Source organism: Pinus tabuliformis, chromosome 5_1 (genome assembly GCF_031772625.1).
Source record: "Pinus tabuliformis cultivar Carrire ecotype Pingquan chromosome 5_1, CPIR1, whole genome shotgun sequence".
Lineage (NCBI taxonomy): Eukaryota > Viridiplantae > Streptophyta > Pinopsida > Pinales > Pinaceae > Pinus > Pinus tabuliformis.
In genome coordinates, this window is record NC_142305.1 from 864805645 (window position 1) to 864825957 (window position 20313).

The 20313-nt window shown below is 39.1% G+C and overlaps 1 protein-coding gene across 4 annotated transcripts in view; it reads left to right on the forward strand.

Moving 5' to 3' along the window:
• Positions 1–20313, forward strand: part of LOC149167568 (histidine-tRNA ligase) — a 341880-nt gene that overhangs the window by 240525 nt on the left and 81042 nt on the right. For all 4 annotated transcript variants that reach the window (XM_089433027.1, XM_089433028.1, XM_089433025.1 and 1 more), the window contains one exon: positions 11960–12139. In XM_089433027.1, the coding sequence (XP_089289153.1) occupies positions 11960–12139 (180 nt within the window). The remainder of the gene's footprint in view (positions 1–11959; positions 12140–20313) is intronic.

Here is a 20313-nt window from a genome sequence, read left to right on the forward strand (position 1 = left end):
GGTGGCTGCAAAATCAAGAAAAACCAAGAATGAAGACCCCCTTCCATTTTTGAGCAAAGGCACCACCAAATTTCCATTTGAGAGTTCCATTGGGGGACAAGCAGCAGAAAGAAAAGCAATTTCACTTGGTCCAATGGACAAGATTTTTCAAAAAGAGAAATGGGAAGAGCTTGATCTCACCGTTGCCTTCTTTTTCTATCAAAACTTCATATCATTTAATGTTGCGCGCTCACCTCTATTTATTGAAATGTGTCGAGCTCTAACGCATGGGTTTTCATAATGTTATGTGCCTCCTGGTTCAGAGAAGCTTAGAACCTCATTGTTGACAAAAGCAAAAAAGAGGTGCAAAAAATGCTTGAGCCTATTAAAGCATCATGGCCAACATCTGGGGTTAGCATTGTTTCTGATGGATGGACAGATCCAACATGACACCCACTCATCAACTTCATGGTGGCTTCCTTGAATGGTCCAGTTTCCTTGAAAGCAGTGGATACACTTGGAGAATACAAGGATGCACAATTTATGTGTGAGTTATTTATTAAAGTTATTGAAGATGTAGGTGTTGATTCTTGTGTGCAAATCATTACAGATAATGCACCTGTTTGCAAGGCTGCTGGCATGATTGTGGAAGCTAAATATCCACTAGTGTTTTGGACACCTTGCATTGTCCATTCATTGAACTTAGCATTGAAATCCATTGCTTCTAATGTGCTTTGGATTGGTAACATTATTGAGGATGCACGACATATCCGTAACTTTGTGCAAAATCATACAAATGCCCTCACTATCTACAAGGAGTACATCAATCTATCATTGTTGAAGATTGCTAATACACGGTTTGCCTCTTCATTCATCATGTTGAAGAGGTCGAGGGAGGTCAAGACTGCTCTTGGGGCCATGGTTATTTATGAGTTTTGGTCTTTTTGAAGAAAGACAAATCAAGTAGCCTCTAAAAGAGTGAAGGACATAGTGCTAGATGATGCTTGGTGGGAGAGGGTAGATTTAGTTATTCAGATCATAGAACCTATCATTTCTTTGCTTCGATTTGCAGATACAGACAAACCCATCCTAGGAGAGGTTTATGAGGGATGGGATTCCATGATTGAGTCTGTGAGGAGCATTATTCTACAGAGTGAGTGCGCCGAGTATGAGACATCACCGAGGCCTTCTATGCTACTATACAGGATATTCTTGTTAGCAGATGGGACAAGAATTGCACACCTTTACATTGTTTGGCTCACTCATTGAACCCAAAGTACTATAGCCATGAGTGGCTGAATGGTGGACCTTCCCGCAGATTCCCTCTTCACATGGATGGTGAAATCTCACAGGGGAGGAAAGATGCATTCAGGCGGGTTTTCTAGGATAGAGCATTGCTTGATGGGTGGAGGATGCCTTTGCAGAGTTTTCCACTGGCACTAGTCGATTTGCAAGATATGATGTGATTAGAGATGGGGGGGCTAAGAAGCCCTATTCTTGGTGGGCAAATCATGGGGCAACAAGCCCTCCTCTTCAGCAGTTAGCCATGAGACTTCTCTCTCAGGTGACTTCATCCTCTTGTTGCAAGAGGAATTGGAGCGCATACGGGAATTTGTATAGTGTGAAGAAGAGCAAGCTTAAGCAGTCCAGGGTAGAGACAATGGTGTATGTGCACACTAACCTTCGTCTTATTTACAGGCAGAGGGAAGAGTGGTTGAGGGGAAAGACAAAGATGTGGGATGTCTTTCCTGATGATATGGGCTTGGACAACAATGTTGAGTTTTCATTGGCTAACATGGATTTCAATGATCCAGTGCTAGAGCCTGTTAGATTTGATGATGGTGATATTTTAGAGGGGTCATCCTCCACACCAGTAGATGCAGAGTCGACTACAGGGGAGGAGGGGGATGTAGAGGAGAGCAATGGTGACCATGATGATGAGGACATTGATGCTGATTTTGATGATGACTATGAGGATTGATGACTCATGAGTCATGGGCTACCTACTACCCTGAGGCTTGTATACCTGCAGTTGTTTTATATTTTGTATTTCTATTTGCCATTGGCATTGCACTACCTATGTAACACATTTTGATTTGATGACTTAATGAAAAAACTACAGCTGTCAGTGTCTTTATCTTACTATCTTGTCTTTCATTTATGAATCATGATTTATGTGACATATATTTGAATTTTGTATGTATTATGCATGCTATAATGTTACTAACTTACTAACTTACTTTGTAAACAATAAAACTAACATCTAGATGAAGATCTATGTTTGAAATCAATGTGCCTGAGTCCGACACTCGAATCCCCGTATCCTACGAATCCCAAATCCCCGTGTTAGGTTCCTTAGATTATTATTTTATTTGTCTTTTAGCCCATGTAATTAATGCAAAGTGCTCTCCAAGGCTGGTGTTGAGGCCTCATGTGTTGAGAATGAGGGTGAGGGCCTCAAAAGTGATGATTAAGAGGGGGATGCCCTCCAAACGCTGCAAAACATCTCCAAACCCCAAGTTGGGCTCAATGGGCTCCAAATGGCTCTCATGGGTCTCCAAATGGCTCAAGATCAAGTCAATGCTCCATCAATGAGGGCTGGAAGATGACACATGCCCTCCCATGTCTCTCCGGGTGATACAAAACCTCCTTTGGGCCCTGGATCAATTGCCAAGTGTTTGGTACAATGTGTAGATAGATGGGCAACGTGGTCCAAGTGCATCATCATCTCTGTATGGTTGGGGCACAAACAAGCAATGTGGTGGTATTGAAGAAGTTGATGGTGTGGCAATCAATGCTCTGTAAAGCTGGAGGCCCATAGCTCTCAATACTCACCCTACAATTGTAGTTGTGACCCTTATGAGGGCTTGGACCCCATATAGGGAGACCAAGTCCAAGATGAAGACCCACCTGCAATCCTGTATAAGATCCAATGTGCCTCCTCACCTTCTTATACAATTAATCATTAGTGCAATTGAGTAAATAAGCTTGCTATTTAAGGGTTAACGTGGACACTTAACACTGACATGCCCTTCCAAATGGGTTTTAAAATGTACAGGTGCTACCTTGCTCGACAAGAGAGGTTAATGAAGGATCCTATTAGGTGGTTTCAACCTTTAAGGGGGAGATAGGTCCATGGTACATCCATCAAATGGTATGTGTCATGTGAAGTAATGATGGAACGGAGTGGGGGCAAGAGGGAAGGCTCCAAGCTGCATGCCATGGTACAAAGGTAGCTATGATGAGGGAAGCCCACACCTTGGGTGTATGAATGTAGAAGGGAGAAATCGTGGTACATGAGTTACCCCGACCTTTGTTTTTCCACTCTTCCTCATATGCCTTTTGCTTTTTATTGATTTTTCTTTCTTTTACCGCTTGGGGCTACAGGGAATGCAAGCATGATGCGTATGATGTAGTAGTGATTACCCCGTTAAGGTTGGGCAGTTATCGCCCACCAAAGGTTGGGACAATCATGGGTTCCTTAATGATGCAGGGGCAACTCACAGGGGCCCCAGGAACCAAGGTGATGGCCATAATGATAGGGGGTAGAGCTCATATTTGGCTTTTTCCCACACACTAAATTCTTATGTCTTGACCATATTTTGCATTTTGTGGTACTTTTCCTATTGTATGTTGCCATATTATCATTTTATCTCCTTTTAGCTGCATCAACCTTGGCGGCATTGCTCCAATCCCAACCCAAAGTGTGGACAAGGGAAGGGGGAGGCTAACACCTTGTGGACCCAATGGACAAATGTGGACCCAGATGGGAAAAGTGTGAAAAGGGCTTGTAATGAGGGGAGGGGAGTGAGATATATGATATCAAAAAGCGAGATGACACACCCAAAATTAGGGTTTCCCATGTAGTGCCACTCCTAAAGCTAATAGCCAGTAAAGGAGATCCCACAAAACTAGGGTACAAGATTAACCCCCAAGTTGAGGTAAAAGAACAAGAGTATAGTCCAAGCCTATTCTTTCCGCTAAATCTTACCACCGATCCATTTCCAAATGTGCCCAAGAAAAACAAAAATAAACAACCAATTACTTTATGAGGAGTCATACCTTCGGGGTTGGAAGGCCCACCTTCAAACATATGATCATAATAGATTTGCGAGGGCACAAAATGGCTGGCTCAGGTGGCAAAGAATGGTGGCACATCGAGCTATCAGGTGGCTGCAAGGGGTTGTTCGCTGTCGACTGAAGACAAATCTAGGAGAAAAGTTCCTCCTATAGGGGTCACCCACTGGTGGTGGGTAGCATGGCCAACACAGAAAGACACTTAATCTTCCGAGTAACTGGGCCTTAAGGACCATTCTTCCTAAACTAGGAGAATGTCTGCCCTCAACTATAGTCTGGGTCATTATTTCTAAATCTGGAGAATGTTTGCCCCTATTGTTATCTTATTGATGTTCCCTCTTACTGGGAGAATTTATCCTAACAATTCCAAGCTTGTCCCTGAAGTTCATGTACTTCATCCAGGATAAAGGCTTGTCAAAAGCCTATCACAACTTTAGCCTTTAAATATAATTTAAAGATAATACTTAAAGAGATACCTCAAAACTTGAGAGTTGACCTACTCCCTCTGAATCAAAGTTTCTTTTAAATGCATAGTTCTTTCAAGATCCAAAGCTCCCTCTGAATCCATGACTTGTCACATACTCATGTTTTGATATTATAATTTCTTGTAACCCAAACAATTTTCACCATGTACCTGCAATCCTATTCGGGAAGATCGCAAAAGAATAGTTACAATCAAGTAATGAAGATAAAGCAAGAGACTAGATTTACTAAAGAAATCAATGATAGTACAAGAAGAGAGATAGAGCACTTATCTTTAATAAACAACAACAAGGCCCTTTTAATCTTGTATTGACGCTATCAACCTAGGCATCATAAGGGTTTTTCTTCATTTCAACAACTTATCCTAGGGTTTTGTCCAAACCCTAGGCATTATCTTATCAAGCCTTTCTGGACTTGCAAACCCTCTGACTTCCATGATTATGGGGTGCTGCTTCAGAGAGTCACTTCTTGTCATGCCACAATACGCTTTTTGTTTTTTTCAAGATACTTCCAAATTGGTGCATGAAGTCTCATACTTATCACAGATTTCGATTTATTGTGCCACAATATTTCGTGAGAGATAGCCACACTACTACTAGCCACAATTAATTGTAAATAATGAATACAAAGTGCTGTCAAGTCACAAGTGCAAGTCACCGTGTAATGAAATTATGTGTTTGAGCAAGCACGAGCCACATAGTAATCATCAAGCCACTTCAACAACAAAGCGATTCATCAAGCTATGATTGAACCACAAAAAGTAGCCATTTTGTAGCAATGTCAGAGCCAATGGAAGTGAGCCATTTCTCAATGCTACCGTAATACAAAGTGATGTCACAGGAATGTGTAAATGATCTTCAGGAAGTCAACTTTATGTAGTATTCCATCCACAGTTGCTATATATATATATTGTTCATAAAGTCATTGTTAACATTTTAATGATCACAACCTTTCATTTGTCATAGTTCACTGTTTTACTATTGTTGTTTTTGCATAGAGCGAGACCATATAACAATGCTATCATTTTTTATGCTACTAAATATAGCACTACCATTTCCCAATATGATCCCTCAGAGACATAATCATTAAAAATGTTGTGTCATAGAACTGCCAACCATAAATAGAGTTTAGCCATTGTAGTGAGTTGTATAGCAAAGCCGTCACAGGTGATGCCTCTCCGCATATTATATATAGCGAGCTTCAGTGGAATTACACATAAGTTATTGAAACCACAAAGTGGGTCCTTCTAGCCATTGCCTAATGTACTTTGTTCCATCAAGCAACCATTGTGTAAAGTCAACGTTCCTTAGGGATAAATGATCCATATCAAAATAATAAGAAATAGCGAGGCATCCAAAAGTATAGCGAGTTGCTGGAATATATGGTGAGTCGTGGGTCACATAAATGATTATGTGCGAGCTGTAGAAACTTCAGAACAAGCCACAAAAACTTCAAAACGAGCAACATATATGAACCTTAGAAATTTATGGGAGCCCTGGAGATAACTTTCAAGCCATACAAAAGATCACAGAGTTGATGCCATACGAATCATACAGATGCTATGCGATCATAATATAGGTTATGATGCCAACGGAAACACAATGCCATAATTGCCACCATTCTAAATTATTTCAGTGTCACAGAGTCATCCATTTGAGCCATGAGTATTGAGTCACTTAAGGATTCAAATCATAATGTAAGCGAGTCATTAGAGACATATAGCGAAATTCACAAAATTTCGCAATATACCTAATAGAGGTGAACCACTGAATATGAGTAATCATTGTAGTGACAAATACGATGCCACTATTGAGTGAACTATGAGGTAAAATATGCATTCCACAAAGATAATGAACCACTTGACAGAACCAAACACTGCATGGTGCAAGTCTTCTAGATGCCTTCAAGTGCAATCATGCATAGATAAAAAATCAGTGAACTAGAGAATCACAGGATCAGATCTTGTAGGGTTTCCATAGAGTTCTTTTTAGGAATTCCAACATAGAGTGATTTTCATAATGTCATCCTTTAGCGTAAGCTCTGATACCATGTTGGAAAATCAAGAAAATTGTAGATTAAGACTTATTATCCTTCATAATAATTACTTGTGAAATTTGTTGGCATTATTATTATTGTGTTTTTCTTCTTTCATCAAGCAATTACCATAATAAAAGAACATGAAGATAACAAAAAAACAAAAGGACACAAGCTATAGGCTGCAAGCTAGGGTAAAACCCCTTCCAAGGGGAAACCCAAAAAATTCTCTTCTTATGGAATCAAATCAAAGTGAGATATCCAAGACCCATGACCAAAGAAAAATCCACCCTCTAGATGCCAAGTCAGATCCTCCTTTTGCACAACAATTCCATCATCAAGAGACTAGCAACAAGAGATGTATCAAGGTAGAACTTCCACAAACGTTAAGCTCAAGAAGAAACTCTTTTTCTAATACTTCGACCCTCCTCTTCATCTCTCTCCATTCTGTGATATTTTAGAACAAAAACATCAAGTGTGTGTGTCCAAATGAGCTCCATATTCCCTCTATTTTTATTGTCTAGAAGGGTGCGAATAGACATGCCCATTAGGGCAGGGCCGACTTGGCATCTAGAGGAGTTTTTGACCCAATTTACATATTAATTTTTGATTCTTTACAATATGTCCAAATAGGACTTTGACTCTTTGACTCAACAAAACCTAGAAGCATGAAGAACATGCTTATCTAAATAAAATAATAATTCTTGAGCATGTAACCAATGCTTGAAAAATAAATAAATCTCTTTTTCTTCTTTTGCATTTTACATAATATATAATGAAATAAGTACAATGAGAATTATGAAGACCGAATCTAGTTACATTTCCAACATTCCCAATTCTTAAGGGGAAGTGACATGTCCTTGGTTCACCCTTCAATTAATAGGTGCCATGTGAATAATAATGGAACTGTGGGGAGAAGACTTCATGGCCAAGTGCCATGATCAAAGTGATCAACTATGATGTGATACCTCATTTTGGGTGCATAGATGTGAGGAGGGAGCAATCGTGGATGCATGAGTTACCTCAACCTTTGTTTTTCCACCCCTCTATATGCCTTTTACTTTTTCTTGATTTTTCCTTGTATTATTGTTTGTAGCTCGAGGAATGAGAGCTTGCTTTGTATGATGTATAATAGTTATTACCCCCTTTAGGATGGGGCAGTTCATTGCCCATCAAGGGTTGGGACATGCAAGGGTTCCTTGTCTTCTATGAGATAGGGAAATATTGGCCCAGGAACTGGGTGATGGCCATATGATAGAGGTAGAGCTCATGCTTCGCTTTTGCCCACGCGCTGATTTGTATGTCCCAACCATTTTTTGCATTTTGATTTTTCTTTTGTTTTTCTTGTGGCCATCATATGCTCTTTCTTTTTCTTTTAGCTGCATCAACCTCTGAGGCTGCATTTCTAGGAGCTACCTAGGTATGAGGATGTGTGGGTGCCAAATCCCATAGAAGCAATGGTCAATTGAACCCGAATAAGGTGTTAGTTTTTGTAGCATCAGACAGGTGTTTTGGTCTTGATTTGTTTCAGAGAGGCTAAGAACACGAGATTTTCAAAACCTAGAAAAGGTTTTGCGAGATAAGCTTGTGAGACGCCTTAATTAAATTGATTAATCACCATTTAATTTTTTCCTAAGTCTAACTTAGGAAAACTGGTTAATTAATGGTAATCAATTGAGGAAAGGTGAGAATGCTCTAGAACTCACACGGATTGAGTTTGAGATGATCTTAGCTGTTGATGGAGATCTAATCATGGCCGTTGGTTCACCAATAAGAGATTATAAGAGCAGGTCGATGGGGGATGGATATAGACACATCAAAGGCGAGTGAGTTCCTTGGCAGATCGAGCTATTCAACTGTAGCGGTTGAGCAGGGAAGAAGAGTTCGAGCCAGATGGAAGGAAAATTGAGAGGGAGAAACAACAATGATTTTTAGTGGATTTGCAGTGCCGGAGAGTTAGTTGCAAGAGGGCCATATTATCCCTTAGTGAGGCTACGCAGGAAACTTCAGAGGGTAGGTCGATTTAGCTGTAGAGGAGGTCGATTCAGGGGCTAGTGGTTGGAGGAGGATCCAAAAGGCCAAGCAAGTCATCTCCAGTGGCTGAGTTGGGCAGAACGATAGGATCAGAGCAGTTCCATAGGTAGTGCGAGTAGAGTCTATGTAGAGGCTCATGCAGGGGTTTGAGTAGCCTAGGTAGAGCCAGTTTCAGAGCTGAGTTTAGTTGTCGAGTGAGACAAATTGTCTCACTATTATTTTGGCTAGATTATTTTGTTGAGGATTGCCAGTTTGGGCATCCAGATATTGTACTCAGATTTTGCTGCTGCATATAATAAAATAAACCCTCATCTGCTACACTGGTTTTCCCAGTTGGGTTTTTTTGGGGACTTTTGTCCAAAAATATTGGTGTCATTTTTATTGTGTGTGTGCATCTATTTTCTTAGTTCCAGTTTATTTTTCGTAGCGTAATTTTATTGTGAAGAAATTGCAGTGTGATTTATTTGTTATTTGTCGTAACAAATAAACTGCATAATTAATCAGTTAGAAGAATAAATTCCAGTTGCTGCATTTCAAGGAATTTTCACATAAGGGAAGTGGAATAAGGGATTATAATGTAAGATGGAAAGTGGTAAGTATGGAATAGGGAGAGATGGGGCTATGCTATTTCAATCATGGTTTCCTAAGTAGTGCCCCTTCCTAAAGCCATGGGCCATTATGGGAGGTCCCACTAGAGTAGGATTGAGAATTAACTCCCCATTTAAGGCGGGGGAACAAGACTATGACCAAGACCCATCTTTCTTGCAAATTACCCCATATTCTATGCCAAAATGCCCAAATACAAAACAAGCATAAGCACTCGATTGCAAAGTGAATAAAGTGCCTCTTTGATCAGAAGCCCACCTTCCAACATGTGTTCTTGACAAATGGGTAAGGAGACATATGCATAATCCAGTTGGTGGAGATATGAATGGCATGTCACATCGGCTACAAGGTGGTTGTCAGGCGCTGCTAGTTGCTGACTGGAAAAGATGAGTAGGAGAAAAGTTTCCCCTAGGGGTCACCCGTTTTTGGTGGGTAATAGGACCCAATTTTACTTTATGTCTACTAAAAAATCAAACTTGTTTTAGGGGTTTTTAGTTAACAATTAGAGGTGATAGACTTCATATAAGTAGAGGATCACCTCTCTCATTTGTTCATCATCTCATTTGTGGATCTCAACCTCTCTAGAAGAGACTCAACTTGCTTTGTTGTACTTTGCTACTTATGGAGATATGATCTTATGTGGATTTTGGCTATTGGAAATTAATTTTTGTTGTGGAGATGTCATATTGGGATTGAAGGAAGGCATGTTCTTGGATAAATTATAAGTATTTTGTTGAATATCTTCTATAGTTTTGCATGTAATGGAATATTGCTAGGGTTTCCATTATTCCTTGTCTAAATGCATATGTTTATTTGAAATTCTTAGTAATTATTGCATGATAAATGATGGTACTGACTCAAAGATGAGGATATAGAGTGCTAGTCCTGATGACCAGTGACAATTAACCGAAAGAATGAAAGTGAATATAAGGGAGAGATGGAAGGTGTCAACTGTGGATTACCTTGGGCGCGCTATATCAATTATTGTCTCCTATTAGTGCCCCTCCTAAATAGTGGAAAAATGGGCCATGGGGGAGGTCACACTAGACTAGGGCAAAGGATAATCTTCCAGGTGAAGTATGGGAACAAGGGTACAATTAAGAGCAGTCAATCATTCAGCTTGGTCTGTGATCCATATTAGTATGCCTTTAACATTAAACGAAAGCACATGATTACAGAAATGGTTAGTGTACCTTTTGATAGATGACCCACCTTCATTTAAGAAGTATGGTGGATGGGAGGAGGTCACACTAGACTAGGGGCAAAGGATAATCTTCCTTTTGATAGATGACCCATCTTCATTTAAGAAGTATGGTAGATGGGAGGAGGTCACACTAGACTAGGGGCAAAGGATAATCTTTCAGGTGAAGTATGGGAACAAGGGTACAATTAAGAGCAGTCAATCATTCAGCTTGGTATGTGATCCATATTAGTATGCCTTTAACATTAAATGAAAGCACATGATTACAGAAATGGTTAGTGTACCTTTTGATAGATGACCCACCTTCATTTAAGAAGTATGGTAGATGGGAGAGAGCAGTGACCAAAGCATAAGTGGAGAGCTTGGAAGTCAAGCCATCTGTGGATCATCATAGGGCTGTTGGCATGGCTACCTGACAAAAGGGGAGAAAATTTTTCTCACAGGGGTTACCCACTTTTCATGAGTAACAGGCATCTCACTCACGAGGTCCCACACCTCTTGGTGCTTCTCCTAGGAATGGATTACTCCAATATCCAGATCGCTTTGGGCATTGCACCAACTAAGATACTTTGACAAATCCCTCCCACAGACATGGAGAATCTTAGATGTAAAGTCCTATTACCATGTTGTAGTTTTACATCCACACGATGCACAGATCTGCACTCATAGAATTAACTTACAGCTAAATAGAAACACTGGAAACACCAATAAAAAATTCAGATCTACATAAACACGACCATTGAATGGCAAACTCAAGAATAAAGATACCATGTATCATGATATGAGAGGCCTGTGAAAAGGTAGAGTAGTTCTAATAAATTAGTAGCATGATTATAGTGGACAACAAACAGAAATTTGGAGCAGTAAGCACTATTCTCTCATTCATACACTATAGAAAAGTTACAGTATTGGCCTCAATGGACTACAATGGTTTCTAACAAGCCTTAGGCACTCTTTTGGTAGAATCACTCTTCTCAATCTCACTATATATAAGCCTAATTAGTGTCCCCAACCGTACTAGGCCAAACTTGACAAAAGAGGGAAGAGCAGTTACAAAAGTAATGGCTAATAATATTCTTTCATGAATGGAATCATCTGCTGCATGTAACAAGGAATCTCTCCTTGAGAGTTGTGCCTCGGAACTTTTGATATATAGATCAGGGGTGGAAAACAGTTAGCAGATGATGCCTTGTATGTATTTGTAATACAATGTTTGTGGTTGGGATTCATCTTTCATTTATTGATATTCATTTTGTAAGGACACTCCAGTTCATTTCAGTGATAGTAGAGGAGCCAATCTGCCTAGGTGGGAAGTGTTTGTGTTAGTAGGGGCAAGCTTGATTATGTTACTGATGAATTATCTGGATTGCTAAAGAGTTAACAGAAGGAATCACAAGTGTTTTATGATTTCTCTAGCAAGAGGGCCTTCAGTTTTTTAGGGCTGGCATGATCAGAATTATTTGTAATTAAATTATTTTATTTTCATGGGAGAGAAGGTCATTCTATTGTCCTTTCAGTCCTTGATACTTTTGATGTGTTTTGCAGTATGGCAGAAGCTGGAAGAGCAAAATCCAGATTTCTTTAAGGCATACTATACCAGATTAACTGTGAAACAACAGATCACAAAGTTCAATCAGCTGCTTCAACAACATTTTGAACTCATCCAAAAGATGTCCGCAGCTAATGTGCCTTCTCCTGTTTCAAATGGATTGCATTCTCCATCAGGTGAGTTGCTTTTCTCTCTTAAGTTTGGTAACTGATGTTTGAACATGTTTACTTTAACTGGACATAGTATAGGGTAGCTGTTCAGGTCTGTTCTCGTGTTTGCAAGCAGTCCCTGCTTGTTACATAGCTTGTGAAAAGGTTAAAGACTCAGGCTTCTATATTTTGTGTTCAAATTTCGTTTGGAGGTCTCTATTTTGTTTTCTATCAAGCACATCTTAATATACTAAACATAGGTCCAGTGACATTTAAACATCGTCGTTTGAGGGTCTGAAAGGTTTTATAATTGTTATTATTATTATTTTGAGAACATTTACTAGTAAGGGGGCCTCAGAATGTATATGCTATTTCTCCTTGGCAGTTATTTACATAAATACTAACAAAACCTGACCAGCTTTTCTGATTGATTAGGACCAACAGCAGTCTACATGTTAGTCAAATGTTGCATTGAGATATCTATGGAAGTTTACATTTAAGCCCAGAATATATGATGGACGTTAACAAATAATGATTTTATACTAGGGTTTTTGAGATCCTGTGGTTTGTGTTAGAAGTTATCATATAAGAGGAGTATCTTTCCTCTAATTTTTTTATTGAAACTAATCATTCAACGTGTTGGAAAACTACTTATGACTCTGTTTAATACTTACATAGGTTATTTTTTTCCATTTGTTAAAAATATGTACCAAGACTGGTACAACATATAATGTCGATGGTTATCTATGAATACTTATAAAATCACATAGAGCAAACACAATAGATTGCTGAATCACATAGGATTTTTTTTTTAGATTTCCTTAACAGGGATTGATTACATCATTTTTAATGATAGCTCAATGTCTTAGACCAAGGCTGCCACATTATGAGCTTTCTCTTCTGACTCAGAACCAATCCTTTGATGATCGAGGATTTCCTTACAAATGGCCTTTAGTATAGATCTAGTGAATTCCAAATATCGGTGATATATTGCCAACATCACAGTATATAGTGATTCTTTCAGTTTGGCAATATTATCGTTAAAAAGAATGCAATTTTTTCAAATTTTGAATCGATTACGATATTTTGAATATCTTGTGACATGTCAGCAATATATTGGCAAAATATGGAGGGAAAATGGAAAATATTGGCCGAGTCAAGAGATTTTTGGATATTTTGGACCATTTTTGCTCTCTTTGAAGAGTGAAAGCAGGTGATTGAGAACAAAGGGGTTACTATTACATTTGTCCATAAAAGGGCTAGATGGAGGAGGTTGCTTTAGATGTTTAACAAATTGATTTTTTTTTGTATTTTTGTGAGTTTGTTAATATTTTCGGAATTTTTTTTTGATGTTTCTGATAAGTTTCTTTTTGGACCCTTGGTAATATATTCATCAGTGCAATGTTTGCAACATCACTAGTGATAACTAATCAGTTATGGCCACTTGGTTGTAATGAAATTTCTAATGTGTTATTACTTTAATAACACCATATCGGTCTCATAACTCATTGCATTCACTTGTGGTTACATTTTTAATTGCATTAAGAGTTTAAATTTGCATGTTGGTTAGTCTTGATTAAGTCCGTAGTCTCACTTCATGTGTCTATATCCATAGTTCCATTTCTCTTTGTCTCAAAGGCTTTAATTCACTTGACAAGTTGTTAGTAACTGACAATCTAAATAAATAAAAAACAGGTTCACATGCTAATTGTCAAAAATGCCATTGGTTGGTTTGTTATCTCTGTCACACGTGCAATCTCTATGTAACAAACACAGGGATTTGTCTAGGCATAATAGTGTTTCTTTTGGACATTTGTATTGCAAAACAAAACGAAAAGACTGTGAAAACATCACTATGATGGTTTTCTGGTCAAGACTCAAGACAAATGAATGCCATTGATGCACTTACTGATTTACAAAGTAATAAATCTTGACCTTAATTGGAGATATAATGATTTCTTGGGAGGAGAGGGATGATTAATTTTCTATACCCTATTTTGTAGAGTTTGGAGGTGTTGATGTTTGTAGTTCAGGCAGGTACTTCCGTATAGGCCCAAGTGTCTAGGTGTATGGACGTTGCCTAATTGACCCGTTACCTTAGAAATTACTTTTATTATTAAAGTAATTGAGTTTTATAAGATAAAATGAGTTAATCTAATGAAATGCAATGGTTATTTTGCATTAGTGAATTAGATATATCTCAATTGTTGATTTGAAGTGGTTGAGATATAATCTCAACCATCAACCACTTTGGAGATTAGGATTGTGGATTTGGTCTAATTCAAACTTATAAAAGGAAGGCTAGGCTAAGGGAGAAGACACAACTTGACACAAGACACAGTGAGAGTGAGATCTCAGTGATTGGGTGAAGAAGGACTTTCATCCAAGTGTGTTGGGTTCAAGAAAGATTGCAAGGGGAAACAAGGGAAGGATCCAAATCAGCGAATAGGTCGAAGGACAAATCAAGGGTTTGATCAGTTGCATTAATTCCAGTTTTTTGTTGTGTTGATATTTTTCCTTCGAGGGTCATTATCCCAGGAAGGGAGCCCTTGTATGTTGTAGACTTTGTTAATGAAACAACAGACTTAAAGGGACAAAATCTTATGTGTGCATATGTATGAGATAGTTTCTTTCAATTTGCTTATGCTGTTATAATTGAAGTGTTAAAATCACAACCGTGTTTCTATTCAGTAGATCTGATATGCTAGGAAGTAATTAAACATGTTGTTGGGGTTAGAAATTAACATGGTATTAGAGCGCGACCTCTGAAGACTGATCTCTAAGAATTGCAGAGGTAGATCGAGCCACAAAGCACAAAAAGAATCAGTCCTACAAGTAATGTACAGGGGTTGTTTGTGTAGGGGGTAGAGTCATATAGATCGAGCCATAGGCAGATGGAGCCAAGTAGAAAAGTTTAAGTTTGGACATGCAGGGGATGAGCTATAAAAAAAGAAAAGTAGGTCATTTGACAACCATCGTACAATAGAGTTGACAGATTAATAAAGCAGCTAAGATAAAACAGGGAGGCATTGCAAGACAAAAAACAAAGATTAAAGTAAAATAAAGATCATGAGTGGGGTACAAGACCTGTGCCGAAGGGGAAATTAAAAAAAGGATATCTGCTAGGAAAAAATGCAGGTATGGGGCAGCCATAGTAGTCACTGCTAAGGATTGCGCTGCCAATAGAGAAAGTAGTCACTAGTAGCAAAGAAGGACATTACAGGCTGTGAGTGGGTAATGCGTGATGCAGAGGAAAAATACCATGAGCACAGTCATCAATCTAGGTACAACGACCAAAGTTATTGAGTTACAGGGACATGTGAGGAGCCACTAGAGAGGTAGCATGCAGTCGTACAGGTTGTATGCGGAAATACTATGCTGCATGGAGTCGCCACAAGAGTTCTTTTTTGAACCATACAAGCTAGTACAACGTGCGAGTAAATTGTATGGCCTAACATGAGTAGTCAACTAGCCATCAAACTGTAGAGTGTATGGGACTGTATGTAGTAGGGTTGCCTATGCAGGGAGAGTGATGCCTACGGATCGATATGGAAAGTACAGTTGGTAGAGTTAGTAGGGTATGAAAGACAATGCCAACAGTTTGCAAATTGCAGCCAACAGTGATTGGTAGAGGTCACTCTTTGGAGGGAGAAGGGGAGACCGTACTGATCAAAAAATAATTTTTGTGGGTGTTTCTAAGGATCAAAACACAAATCCATAGGAAATATTAACAGATCTATAAACAAACAACTTTATTTTTCTTATGGGTGCTAAAAGGACTTAGCACAAGGTAGTAATTATCAGATTTAGAGATGTCAACAATCAATTTGAGATTTGAGGATAGGTTGGATGGAGCATCAAATTTCTTGTCCTGGAAGGTAAGGGTTGCCTTGATGCTGAAAGAAACTACCCATCAGGAGATTGTTGACAAGGATATTCAATCACCAACAGAGCAAACATAGTTGGCAGTCCTCGAAAAGGACATTAGTTCTCAGCAGGTCATCATGGATGCCATGAGGGATCACTTGATTTCTCACATGGAAAAGAAAGACAACTAGGGGGATTTTCAAAGCTCTAGCGGACCTATTTTAGAGTGACAACATGAACATGAAAATGATCTTGAGAAACAAGCTCAGATCCATCCAAATGTCAAGATTTGATAATGCTACCGATTACTTCATAACAATCACTCAGACACGAGATCATTTTGTGGTCACTGGGGAGAAAGTGGAGGATGTAGAGCTCACAATTGTTGCGTTGAATGGTTTCGCAAGTCATAAGAACCATTTGTTAAGGGAATTTGCGCTCGAGAGAAACTTCCCAATTGGGAGAGGCTTTAGGATGATTACATACGGGAAGAGACTCAGGAGGATTCTGAGGCCAATAGGTAAAGGGATGGAGAGGAGAACTCGGCCCTGGTCAACATGGCCAAGAAGGGAAAAAGGAAGGGTTCCAATGGTAACAATGGAGGGGGGGGGGGGAATTCTTAGCTAAGGAAGTGTTGAATGTGTAGCTATGGTCGGTCTTCATAATTATCATTGTACTTGAGAAGAACAAAATTATTATTGTTTCTAGCATGTTCTTCATGCTTTTGATTTGGTCAAAATGTATTTTTGGAAAGAAGAAATTATTATTTTATTTATATTTTCAAGTGGCTCCACAAGTGCTAAGTTGGATCACATGATGGCTAGTTGGCTTGCCTTGAAACTCTCTCATTCGGATCACATGATGGCTAGTTGGCTTGCCTTGAAACTCTCTCATTCGAATCACATGATATCTAGTTGGTTTGCCTGGAAACTCACTCATTCAGATCACATGATAGATATATAGAGAAAGGTTAATTCACTTTGCTTTGTATGCAATTGGAACACACATACCTTACTCATCTGCTCTCTTATGTGAAGTGGTTCGAGATCTATAGATTTTCTCATTACATTTATGATTTGAAATCAATTATTAGAGATCTGCTCATTATACCTATGATCTAAGGTCAGAGGTTCGATATCTGCTCATTATAGTTATGATCTGATGTTAGAGGTTCGAGATCTGCTCATTATACTTATAAGTTATGATATGATGTCAGAGGTTCGAGATCTGCTCATTATACTTATGATCTGATGTCAGAGGTTCAAGATCTGCTCATTATATTTTTTTCTTTTGACTGAAGAAATCGCGTCTGGAGCAGCTCTCAAGCGTACATAGTCCTACCCAGGATCGGACCACAAGACTTGTGGGGACCAAACCTCCCCACCTAATTGTTGGACCATAACCACAGGACTTTGCTCATTATACTTATGACCTGATGTCAGAGGTTCAAGATTTGCTCATTATACTTATGATCTGAAGTCAAAGGTTCGAGATTTTCTTATTATAATTGTGATCTGGATTCTGAAGTTGGTATTCGAGATATGCTTATTATCATTGTGATCTGAAGTTTGGTATTTTGATATCTGCTTATTATCATTGTGATCTGAAGTCTGGTATTCGAGATCTGCTTATTATCATTGTGATCTGAAGTTTGGCATTCAAGATCTGGTTATTATCATTGTGATCTGAAGTCTGGTATTCGAGAGTTTCTTATTATCATTGTCATCCGAAGTTTGGTATTCAAGATTTGCTTATTATCATTTGATCTGAAGTTTGGTGTCTGAGATCTGCTTATTATTATAGTGATCTGAAGTCTGGGTCCGAGAGCTGAGCCTAGATTCGACTTCTAATGTGATTGTGATACTATTCAAAGTCAGAGGTTCAAAAGGTCTATCATCCAAACCTTGTCTTCTGTGATATGATGAGAGGATTAGCCTCTCAGTGATGAACTCATTGGACACTTTATTAGACAGCTTGTTGACCTTGAGTTGCAGACATTTATATTGGAGACTTAGCAGTTGTGGACGCCATCTTGTGGTCAGTATTATCTATACCATTGAAGGATTTCTCTAAGGAATAGCTGAATAGCTTGGTTGGGTTTTCCCCCTTATGAAGTTTTGCCCTGGTCTCTGACCTAACCATTGGTGTTTCTCATTATTTGTGCACTATGGTCTCTTCTTCTTTTCTTTACTATTATTGGTTGAATTGTTGAAGTGTATTATTTGATGAAGAAGAATAAAATTGTAAAGAAGATCTAATAAATTCACAAATAATTATCAGTAGTGCAGAAATAGGGCTAGTACACTTTGTACTTGATTCTTCAACATGGTATCAGAGTTATGATGAATTCTTGGAAGCCCTAGTTGGAGATCTAATATCAAGAGGCTTAATATGATTAATGTAAGACCTCAGAATAAAATATCAAGGATTGAGACTACCAGGCTGAAACCCTCTGTTCTAAGAGGCTGAAAGATCTCAGGATCAGGAGATCGAATAACCCTCTACCATGCCTCAGTATTCAGTGATAAAAAATCTGTCTTATATCTCAATGGAGAATTGATGTCTCACGTGATTTTTGAAGTTCAGACACTGTCCAAAGTTTATGTTTAAGGAGCAAATTCAGTGAAGCACTGAATATATATATATATACACGCACAGTAATATGTTAAAACTTCAGATCGAACCTCAATGTCTCTGACCGAAAGACTTCTCGACCACTATGTCTTGTTTTGGTATATTGTATATGGTTCTCAAGCAGAAAAAGTATGGATATGAACTTTGAAGTGCATGTAGTGTGGAAAAGGTGCGGATATGTTTCTGTTTTGGATGAGAAGGATAAGGAGACCAAAGTCGCAGATCAGAAGCAAATATACTCGCTCTCTCTAGCTCCAAAGAGATCGAATCTTGTGCAGTCCAATGCACAAATCTGAGGCCAAATTATCTCAAAGAAACAATGCGGCTTTGAGGCACATATATCTCTGTGGTACAACGCAGATTTGAGCAAATATATCTCTGTGGTACAATGCAGATCTGAGACAATATATCTTTGTGGTATAGCGCAAATCTGAGACAACCTCTCTATGGCATCATCTGAACTTGAAGGCAGATGTTTCGGCAGTTGTGGATATCTCATTTCTATGGCATATCTCTGTTTGAATGTGCATCCTAAGACATAGTTGCAAGATCTGTTGGAGGGCTCCATTTTGTGATATATCTCTGAGATCTAATGCGGCATAGTGCGAGATCAGAGGTAGACTTGGAGGATGTTGCAAAGATCCTCGTGGACTGAATTATGGAGGGGTCACAAATTAGAAAGGGTCTCTGTTCTATATATAAAGAAAGGCCGAAATGCATTACAGAAAGCTGACTGATTTGGGAGCTAAAGGCTGAAATGCATTACAGAAAGCCGACTGATTTGGAAGCTGACCTGTCTAATACTGGCCAAAGATCCATGTTGATTTGAAGGTTGACGTATGAGCAATGTGAAAATTTCTGAATCTTTACAAACATAAATCCTACCGTAGTCACTGGTTTAGCATCTCCTACTTGTTATTTTGTTCAACAAGTTATTTAATTTATGAACAATGATGAAAAACACTACTGCAGACTACACTGACATATAGATCATAAACTGAAACAATAGATGAGACAAACACACAACGGACACCATTATTTTTGGACAACACGTCCCTGGAAAAAACCAACTTGGGAAAACCGGTGCAGCAGATAGAGGGTTTGTATTATTAAGAAAGCAGAATCTGAGTACAACAGGTTGCCTCTCACACCGGCTAACCTTACAGAGAAATCACGGCAACAAGAAATACATTCAAGGGTTTACCTTGTTCCCAAAGTCATAACTGATCCAATGAGTGATCTGACCCCCTCGGCAAACACTGCGAAGTCCCTACGCAATCACTACGTGAGCTAGCGTCTTGCCTCTAGAAGACTGCGTCACCCTTTCTGCTGGATCGATTTGCTGGATGAAGGCTACTGTTCAGCCCTCCCAGCTCAGAACCTTGCTTCTCCAGCAAAATCTCGGACTTCTAACGAATACTTTGCATTGCTACTGCAAGAGTCCCTCTGGACTGCGTCAGCTCTGCGTGAGCCCCTCCTAGGTTGCGTAGGCCTCTGCGGTGCCTCTACTGATGCTCATGCTGCCTCTCTGCTACGTACTCTTTGGCTCGAAACTTCCTCTTCGATCCAAATCTCTGCTTCTGCCCCTCTCGCTGCAACTCAGATCATTGGTTCGATTTTCTCAGCAACCCACTTCTCAGAAAAATCGAATTGACTGATCAACTTGGTGGATCTCCAATTGATCCTCAAGCCTCCTCTTA